Genomic DNA, 10,429 nt, shown 5'->3' with positions numbered 1-10,429 from the left:
CTCTCAGGCCTCTGTGACTCAGGGCGGGGCTCTGGAGGAGATCAAGCAGTGGTGGATGTGGATCAAGTCAGGGGGCACTTGAGCAAATGCAATCCTTGCCAGTCTACGGGAAAGGAGGGCTGGCATCCCAGGGAGCTGAGAGGGCAAGCCAGTCTCACAGCGATGACACTCTCCATCATCTTTATAAGGTCATGGAGACTGGGGGCACTCCCTGACGACTGGCAGCACCCAACCATTGCATGCACCTTTCAAAAACACCCAAGGGATGAGCAGGAAAACTCAAGGCTGCCTGTGAGTGTGTCTGAGTGTGTCCATTCAGACCCCATTTCTGGGTGTCTGAAAATGAAGGTGACTGGCTTTCCCCAGGGTAGCTTGTGTCTTGCCATCCTCTTTGCTTTCCGGGATGAAAGGGCAGGATTGCTGGACAGCAGGAGAAGAGTGGCTGTCTTTTAACCTGCAAGTCAGTGAAGAGTTCAGCATCATCCCTCACAATATTCTTGTGCCCACGTTAGGATATTATGGCCTGCATGGGTGCATAAGTAGAGGGGAAAAGAACCAGACGGCTGGTCAGGCTCAGAGGGATGCGGTCAATGTGTGGTACTCTGCCTGGAGGCATCTAGCTAGAAGGGTCCTGCAAGAGTCTGTCTCACCACCTACCCTGTTTCACATGTTTTTAATGACCCGGAGGAGACGAGAGAGCTCTTTTTCATAGCATTTGTAGATGAAACCATATTGAGGAGAGCTGACATGACACTGGAGGGCAAGGCTGCCATCCCAAAGGACATTGACAGGCCAGAGGGATGGGCAAAAAGGAGAATCATAGAATCACAGACTCGTTTAGCTTGGAAAAGGCCTTTGAGATCAATGGGTCCAACTGTTAACCTAACACTGCCAAGTCCATCACTAAACCATGTCCCTACGTGCCATGCCTACATGCCCTTCCCTGGGCAGCCTGTTCCAATGCTTCACAACCCTTTTGGTGAAGAAGTTTTTCCTAATATACAACCTAAAGCTCCCCTGGCACAACTTGACGCCATTTCCTCTCATCCTATCACTTGTTACTTGGGAAAAGAGACTGACCCCCAACCCACTGCAACCTCCTTTTAGTTAGTTGTAGAGAGCGACAAGGTCTCCCCTCAGCCTCCTTTTCTGTAGACTTAACAAAACCAGTTCCCTCAGCCACTCCTCATAAGACTTGTTCTCTAGACCCTTCACCAGCTTCATTACTCTTCTTTGGACACGCTCCAGCACCTCAATGTCCTTCTTGTAGTGAGGGGCCCAAAACTGAACACAGGATTCAAGGCACGGCCTCATCAGTGCCCAGTACAGGGGTACGATCACTCCCCTATTCCTGCTGGCCACACTGTTTCTGATACAAGCCAGGGTGCCAGTGGCCTTCTTGGCCACCTGAGCACACAACTGGCTCATGTTCAGGCGGCTGTCGACCAACACCCCCAGATCCTTTTCCGCCAGGCAGCTCTCCAGCCACTCTTCCCCAAGACTATAGCGTTGCACGGGGTTGTTGTGACCCAAGTGCAGGAACCCGGCACTGAGCCTTGTTGAATCTCATACAGTTGGCCCCTGCCCATCGATCCAGCCTGGCCAGATCCCTCTGCAGAGCCTTCCTACCCTCCAGCAGATCAACACTCCCACCCAACTTGCATCCCAGAGTCCTGGGGGAATTGGCTGATGTAGTTGCTAAACCACTCTCCATGGTATTTGAAAAGCCATGGCAGTCAGGGGAAGTCCCTGGGGACTGGAAAAAGGGAACTATTGCAGCCATTTTTAAAAAGGGTAGAAAGGAGGACCCTGGGAACTACCAACCTGTCAGCCTCACCTCTGTGCCTCAGAAGATCATGGAACAGATCCTCCTACAAGCTATGCTAAGGCACATGGAGGAAAGGGAGGTGATTCGGGACAGTCAGCATGGCTTCACCCAGGGCAAGTCCTGCCTGACCAACCTAGTGGCCTTCTATGATGGAGGAACTACATCCGTGGACAAGGGAAAAGCTATGGATGTCATCTATCTGGACTTCTCTAAGGCTTTTGACACGGTCCCCCACAATCTCCTTCTCTCTAAATTGGAAGGCTATGGATTTGATGAGTGAGATGTTTGGTGGATAAGGAATTGACAGGAGGGTCGCATCCAGAGGGTAGTGGTCAATGGCTCGATGTCCAGATTGAGAACAATGACACGTGGTGTCCCTCAGGGGTCCGTACGGGGGCCTGTGTTGTTCAATATCTTCATCAATGACACAGAGACCGGGATCAAATGCACCCTCAGCAATTTTGCGGATGACACCAAGCTGAGCGGTGCAGTTGACATGCCTGAGGGATGGAATGCCATCCAGAGGGACCTGGAGAAGCTACAGAAATAGGCCTGTGTGAACCTCATGAGGTTTAACAAGGCCAAGTGCAGGGTCCTGCACCTGGGTCGGGGCAATCCCTGGTATCAGTACAGGCTAGGGGATGAAGGGATTGAGAGCAGCCCTGAGGAGAAGGAGTTGGGGGTACTGGTAGATGAAAACCTGGACATGAGCCTGCAATGTGCTCTCGCAGCCCAGAAAGCCAAGCGTCTCCTGGGCTGCATCAAAAGAAGCGTGGCCAGCAGGTTGAGGGAGGTGATTCTGCCCCTCTACTCTGCTCTGGGGAGACCCCACATGGAGCACTGCCTCCAGCTCTGGGGTCCTCAGCACAGGAAGGACATGGACCTGTTGGAGCGGGTCCAGAAGAGGGCCACGCAAATGATCAGAGGGATGGAGCACCTCTGCTATGAGGAAAGGCTGAAAGAGCTGGGGTTGTTCAGCCTGGAGAAGAGAAGGCTGCAGGGAGACCTTATTGTGGCCTTTCAATACTTAAAGGGGGCTTATAAGAAAGATGGGGACAGACTCTTTAGCAGAGCTTGTAGCGATAGGACAAGGGGGAATGGTTTTAAATTGCAAGAGGGTAGATTCAGACTAGATCTAAGGAAGAAATTTTTTACAATGAGGGTGGTGAAACACTGTAAGGGGTTGCCCAGAGAGGTGGTAGATGCCCCATCCTGGAAATATTCAAGGACAGGCTGGACAGGGCTCTGAGCAACCTGATCTAGTTGTAGATGTCCCTGCTCATTGCAGGGGGGATGGACTAGATGACCTTCAAAGGTCCCTTCCATCCCAAAGCATTCTATGATTCTATGGACTTAGTGTCATCTGCAAACTTACCGAGGGTGCACTCAGTCCCCTTGTCCAGATCATTGATAAAGATATTAAACAGAACCAGCCCCAATATTGAGCCCTGGGGAACACCACTTGTGACCGGCCGCCAACTGGATTGAACTCCATCCACCACAGCTCTTTGGGCCTGGTCATCCAGCCAGTTTGTTACGCAGTGAGGAGTACACCTGTCCAAGCCATGAGCAGCGAGTTTCTCCAGGAGAATGCTGTGGGAAACAGTCTCAAAGGCTTTACTAAAGTCCAGGGAAACAACATCCACAGGCTTTCCCTCATCCACTAAGTGGGTCATCTTGTCATAGAAGGAGATCAGGTTAGTCAAGCAGGACCTGCCTGTCATAAAGCCACGCTGACTGGGCCTGATCCCCTGGTTGCCCTGTACGTACTGTGGGATGGCACTCAAGATCATAGAATGATGATCTGCTCCACAACCTTTCTGGGCACTGAGGTCAGACTGACAGGCCTGTAGTTCCCTGGATCCTCCTTCTGGCCCTTCTTGTGGATGGGCATCACATTTGCTAACCTCTAGTCAACTGGGACCTCCCTAGGTAGCCAGGACTGCTGATAAATGTTTGAAAGTGGCTTGGTGAGCCCTTCCGCCAGCTCCCTCAGTACCCTTGGATGCATCCCATCCAGCCCCATAGGCCTGTTCTTGCCTAAGTGGTGTAGCAGCTTGCTAACCATTTCCCTTTGGATTATGGGGGCAACAGCAGGACATTTGTCTGCTCATTCCCTCCATGGTCTCTTCAGTGATGGCTCTCAGTGGGGACTGCTAACACCCTCAGAAATCTGGAGGTTTGCTGCTGACTTTTACTTCGCTAGAGGCCGGTTCATTGCACTTTCAGTATCTGCAGTTCAGGAACTTGGCACCAGAGGGCTCATTAACATGCAAAATTCCCTAACGAGACAAGTCTCTGGGCATAATTTTCTTAATTCCTCAGTTCTTATGTGGTTAATTAGAGAGATTTCAGAAGTGAAAAGATTTCAGTAATCAAAAACAACACGAAGGCATTTCTTCCGCTTTTCTTCATTCGTCTGCTTACACGTTGAGTGATATCAGCAATCTCCAAATGGTGTTGAAACCAAACATAGTCAAGACTGAATACATAGACAAGTCAAGACCCTGTATGTTAGACACTCCATGGGCAATCTTTGTCCCTACCTCCAACTCTACATGTCTCTCGTCAGGCACCTGGGATCTACAGCACCTTTGTTCAAATCTGACCTTTCTCTACTACAGTCTGTAGCTCCATGTTTCATCGCATTGGCACTGGTTTCCACCTCTTTTATTTGGGGAACGAGCTGCACCCAGACACAGAAGGATGTTTCTTAATTGCCAAAAAAACAAAAGCAAAGGCAGGCATGGTACAATAAAAATAAAATACACTCCTCTGCTGTATATTAAGTCCACTTTACCTCCTCTGAAGTCCACTCTCCACAGTGGATAGCCTTAGCCCAATAGAAAGCACGTTTTTGCATCAAGCATAGATCCCAAGAACTGCCAAAGCACTCCCTGCCTCGGACTCTGTTTGTCCATATTCAATCTTTGCACACAGCGAGTCCCACGCTGCAGTCACAAGCTCCCTCAATTCACAGAGGGAAGCAAAGAGACAACGTGAATGGAATGTTCTCTTTTGAATAGCCAAATCTGCATTAATCCCAACATAGCTGGGTTACAGGAGCATGTTCTTTGTAGACTCCGCAGCATCTAGACCCACTCATTTCTCATCCTCCTCCAGCGCTGGACAGCCTGGATGCAACAGTCCAGGCTTCCTTTTCTACTCAAAGGAGAGATATCAGTTGTCTCAACTGAGATGCTTTGGCCTACCCTGCCTGTCTGCCAGCTCCTGCTCCAGAAATGCTCCCATCAGCCCTGGGTCACATTTCCTAGTACCATGTTGGGGCGTCGGGTACTCCCACGTATCCTCGCCACCTCTGTGTGGGCAACTGTATCAACCCTTGAATGAAGATGTTAAGCAGAAGTTGAAACGTAGGCAGAAAAGACCTCAGTGTGATAAGTGTATAAGAAGCCTTCATTTTCAGAACTTTGATGCTCGTCTGTAAATTCTCGTTATTTTTTCATAGGCCATGGACATGGACCAGCAAGCTGATAGCACTTTTTCTCCCACTATTTAAATACAGATATATACATCCAGTCCCTTCTGACTGGTAACGTTTGAGTTTGCTCAAGTAGCCCCTGATTTGATTCCCATCCACCATTGGCTGTTTTCATCCAGACTCCTGCCTTGAGGCACAAAGGCCTGGGAGACCTTGCTGGTGATAACTGAGTCAAAGAGCACACTAAATATCTCAGATCAATCTACACCTGCTCTTACTAAACTTGGGGGTGATTCCATATTATCTTTGCTTCTTCTTTCACTGTCCCTGAAGTAGTAACAGCTCATTATGGTGCCCTTGAATTTACTTTCAGCTTTCAGCCGACATTTGTTATAGACCATTGCTATGCTTGGAGGATGCTGGCCTTGAAGACCAGCTGTACTGAGCTCTGCTGCCATTCAGTGCTGCTGACCATTGGATCCCCACTAGAACTCCCCAGCATAGGCCAAAGTCTGCCCTTCTAACATCCAGCATCTGCAGTCTCCTGTTTTCCTTCCCCATTCCCCTCAGGAACTGGGACCCCAATATTTCAGGGTGATGACAACCAAGACTTACAATGATCTTCACATCTCGGACAAGCTCTTCCTTGCTGGCAAGTACCAGATCCAGGTTTGCATTACCTTTGTTGGCCCATCTGGCAGCTATGCTCAGAAGTTGTCCCAAGAAACTCCAGAAACTGCCTGGACTGTTTGCATGCTGCTCTGCTCCCCTTCCAGAAAATGCCAGGGTCATCAAAATCCCCGGTGCGGCCCAAGCTTCTCCATCCAGAGACTTCCTTGGGGTGCTTAGAAAAGACTATGCCCACTTCTCCACCCTGACCGTGGGTTCCTCATCTCCCACCACAATGTCACTTTTACTGGGCCCTCCTCTGATCCTCACTCACAAGGACTCACCAGAGTTTTCACTGGCCCCACAGAGGATCCCCATACATCCAAGTAGCTTCTTCACTTTGAGAGAAACCCCACTCCTGATCCTTCCAGCCTGTCTGTCCTGAAAAGCCTGTACCCATCCATTGCAGCACCCCAAGCTGTGTGACTTGTTCTACCACGCCTTGGCAGTTACTCCATCGATGTCAAAAAGCACAGGCTCCAGCTCGTCCTGGCTATGCTCCTGGCTGGGGGCATCGGTGCACATTTGGGCTGTAGCACCTCAGGTGCAGCACCAGGCCAAGCTCTGACTTGTCTTGGTAAAACCTGGTACCACGCATCCAAGACCGCATGTGTGCAAAGGCTTTGCTTCAGAGCAGAGACATGCCAGAGTGGAGAGCAGATGGAAAAATAAAGTTGAAACTGGATGCCAAGAGAGTGAGCAAACCCTGCTGTTGCAGGGACAGAGAGAAACAGGGCTGGGAAACGCAGCCCTGGAAAGAAATGGGTTTACTTCAGTGGTATCTCTGCTGCCCCTGAGGGCCTTCAGTGGACGTGAAGGTGATCTCCATGAATGACAAGGTGCTGCTGACAGACCCACTGTGAAAACTGTTGGTCTGTTCCTTGGCTGTATCATCAAGAGGGTGAGTAAAGGTTGATGCAGAGCAAAACCAGCAGTCTGAGAATGTAGGCACCCAAGTGGAGAGCCCAGTGTGATGTGCCTTGTGTTCCTGGACTGCCCTACATCTGCTGGATAGAGAAGGGACAGACCCTGCCACAGTGCAGTGGTGGCTGTCAGTGGCCTGCACAAAGGCACCGAACCTGTCTGCAGTGCTGTCCGGGGCATCTGTCACACTCTTGCTCTGACTGAGGATGGCTTTCCTGTGCTGTACCTGCCAGCCGCATGTAGTTCTGTGTGAGAGCCTTGACATCTCATACAACACTACAGGCCTCAATTTGGACATTAAAAAGAGTAACTGTCCAGGATGTGATTAGGCAATATGGGGATGAAAACCGCCATTATAGTCAATGGAGATCTAGTCAAGCCAGCTGATGGAAAAGACAGAGAAACATAGCTCTCCCTGTGATACAGGACAGTATTTGGTCAGATGGCAGCGCAGGCTGCCAAGGAAATAGTAAATAGGGACAGGTGCAGCTGTGTTGCACATGCCTTGGACAACCTCTGGTACCTCAAACATCACCAGCTATTTCACCTGAACAGCCAACTCCTGACCTACATCTTCAGCAATTACCATGGGAGCTGAGACAAGGAACTCACATGCAGGTGCCTATTTAACCCTATTGCCTGAACTGAGGCAAGAGGAATCCCACGTCCTGTGGGTTTGTGACAGGCAAGGGAGGGAGCTCAGTCCCCTTCCAGCGCTCACAATAGAAACGCAGGATGAGATGCCTCGATTGACTCAGCTGAATCCCTTCCCTCAGCAGGAGTAAAGATCCCTGCCTGTCTTTGTCTGGGTGTCCTGCCTAATAATAAGACAACAAAGGTGATTTTTAGACCTAACTCTGCCTCAGATAGGAGAAATGACACTGCAGGAAAGAAGTGTCTCTCCCCAGCTGAGGGAGGGAACATTCAGCCTGTTTCACAGTAGGTTCCCCTGGAGCCCCAGGGACACCTGGAGGGAGCCCAGAGCGTGGAGACAAAGTGCTGCCTTGGGCTGGTCCTCTGTTGCTCAGGTGGCCCAGGCTCCTGGGATGCAGGGAGCTCATGGCAAGTGGGCAGCACTGCAGAGAGACAGCTCTGCCCAGGAGTGGCTCCTCTGCAAAGTGCAGCAGGGCTGAGGGCACTGCCCGCAGGCACCGAGGGGAGATGAGTGAGGCAGAGAGAGGTTAAAGGCAGTCTGGGGTGGGAGGACAGAGCTGAGCTTGTTCCCAGAGAAATCTTCACAGCATCTGACACGGTAAGTCTCTGGCAGCAGGGCAATGCAGACGAGTATCCTGGACAGGTCTTCCAGAGCTGGCACATCCCATGACTGCTAGGACCTGTCAGGATGTCTGTCTTGGCTTCCCTGGTGTGAAGACGGAGGACGTACTCCAGGGCAGGGCTTCCCTGCTGCACGGTCAGAAGGACAGGGCATGATGGCTGCCTTCTCCTGGGGATGGCTGCAGGGCTGTGAAGCCAGTTGTGCAGCCAGGGTGTGCAGGGCTGTCGTTCAGAGGAGGGTCCCTGCACCCCAGGGGGCTGTGTGCCAGGGCAGGGACTCTGCCGCCTGCCAGGATGAGCACTCAGCCTGCCCAGGGAGCTTCCTTTGCCTGTCAGCACCCACAAGGTTTCACCTGGAGTGCAACAGGAATGCCAAAGCTTTCTACCTTAAAAACACTCCTTGGTTTCGGTGAGGCAACTAGAACAAAATACACAAACCAAAATCCCCACAGCTCTGCTCTGCTGTTGGGTGAAATGAGAACAACAAAGCTGAAAAGTTCACTGGCATCAGAGGTGGATTTAATCTGAGATCACCCTGTGTTCCTGTTTACCGGTTGCTGTAGGGCAGGAGTGACACTTCAAGAGTCCACAGCAGAGCTCCCTGTTCCCAGTGGCACCCTCTGCCAACACCATGCAGAGCTCATAAAAGCAACATGACAAAGGTGTACCTGAAAGGGGCAAGGAAGCCTGGGGAGTTTCCATGAGAACTGGAGTAGGTTTTGCTCAAAGAACTCTGCCTTAACTTCTCACTGCCTTTTCCTCCTTGGACAGGTTCCCATGCCCAGAAGCAGCAAATGTCCAACGCCAGCTCCATCACTGAATTCATCCTCTTGGCATTCGCAGACACACGGGAGCTGCAGCTCGTGTACTTCTGGCTCTTCCTGGGCATCTACCTGGCTGCCCTCCTGGGCAACGGCCTCATCATCACCACCGTGGCCTGCAACCACCACCTCCACACCCCCATGTACTTCTTCCTCCTCAACCTCTCCATCCTTGACCTGGGCTCCATCTCCATCATTCTCCCCAAAGCCATGGCCAATTCCCTCTGGGACACCACGGCCATCTCCTGCCAGGGATGTGCTGCCCAGGTCTTTCTGTTTGTCTTTTTGATGGCAGCAGAGTATTGTCTCGTCACCATCATGTCCTATGACCGCTACGTTGCCATCTGCAAACCTCTGCACTATGGGACCCTCCTGGGCAGCAGAGCTTGTGTCCACATGGCAGCAGCTGCCTGGGGCAGTGGCTTTCTCAATTCTCTGCTGCAGTCTGCCAATACATTTTCACTCCCCCTCTGCCAAGGCAATGTCATGGACCAGTTCTTCTGTGAAATCCCCCAGATCCTCAAGCTCTCCTGCTCACACTCCTACCTCAGGGAAGTTGGGCTTATTGTGGTTAGTCTCTTAGCAGCATATGGCTGTTTTGTTTTCATTGTGCTGTCCTATGTGCATATCTTCAGGGCCGTGCTGAGGATCCCCTCTGAGCAGGGACGGCACAAGGCCTTTTCCATGTGCTTCGCTCACCTGGCCGTGGTCTCGCTTTTTCTAAGCACTGGCATGTTTGCCTACCTGAAGCCTCCCTCCATCTCCTCCCCATTGCTGGATCTGGTGGTGGCAGTTCTGTACTCGGTGGTGCCTCCAGCAGTGAACCCCCTCATCTACAGCATGAGGAACCAGGAGCTCAAGGATGCAGTGTGGAAACTGATGACTGGATGCTTTTCTGAAGCAGTAAACTGTCCATTTTCTCATGCATATCGCTCATAGTGTAGCTCATTACAGGCTCAGCCTGTCTTCTGGAGGTTTTGGTGGTGAGGTGGAGGGTTTTTTGCTCTGTTTTACATGTGATAGTGTGCAGAAATTAATGTCATTCTTTACACCATTTCTAATTCCTTATCTACCTTTCTAGTGTTACCCAGAGACTGTTGAAATAAGAGCCATGTTCTCTGTGCATTTAAAAAAACAAAAAGACCCTGCAGCGACTTCTTCATCTGAGGTCCTTTTTCTGAGACTTCTTCTGGTGCTGCAGTGGCCGTGCCTGTGTGCAGAGGTGGAGGGGAAAAGAGTCCTGGCACAGCACCACTGCTGGGGAGCACCAGCGCTTGGTCTTTCTGGAGCTGTTCTCTTTTAAATTCCACACTCTCTCTCTGAGCCCCTGCGTTGCTGTAAGGAAGGATTGCTCTTGCGGCTTGGTCACAGGCCTTTTGTGTGGCAGTCCTGTGATTGCACGCAGTGACAGGCAATGGGCACTTCTTTGGCAGAGCTGACCTAAGTCATTTGATATGGTCCCCCACAACA

The 10,429-nt window shown here is 51.1% G+C and overlaps 1 protein-coding gene across 1 annotated transcript; it reads left to right on the top strand.

Annotated features, from left to right (window-relative positions):
• Nucleotides 1-9,100: 9,100 nt before the first annotated feature.
• Nucleotides 9,101-9,898, top strand: LOC309603878 (olfactory receptor 14C36-like; the record flags this gene model as incomplete). Its single annotated transcript, XM_082338763.1, has 1 exon — nt 9,101-9,898. The coding sequence occupies one exon, from the start codon at nt 9,101-9,103 to the stop codon at nt 9,896-9,898; it is 798 nt and encodes a 265-aa protein (XP_082194889.1).
• Between the last annotated feature and the right edge of the window lie 531 nt (nt 9,899-10,429).

The sequence above is a fragment of the Platalea leucorodia genome, assembly GCF_965183815.1.
Source record: "Platalea leucorodia genome assembly, contig: HAP1_HAP1_SCAFFOLD_229, whole genome shotgun sequence".
In the NCBI taxonomy this organism is placed as follows: Eukaryota; Metazoa; Chordata; class Aves; order Pelecaniformes; family Threskiornithidae; genus Platalea; species Platalea leucorodia.
The sequence above is the reverse complement of the archived record's forward strand: the minus strand, read 5'-3'. Positions and strand labels throughout refer to the sequence as shown.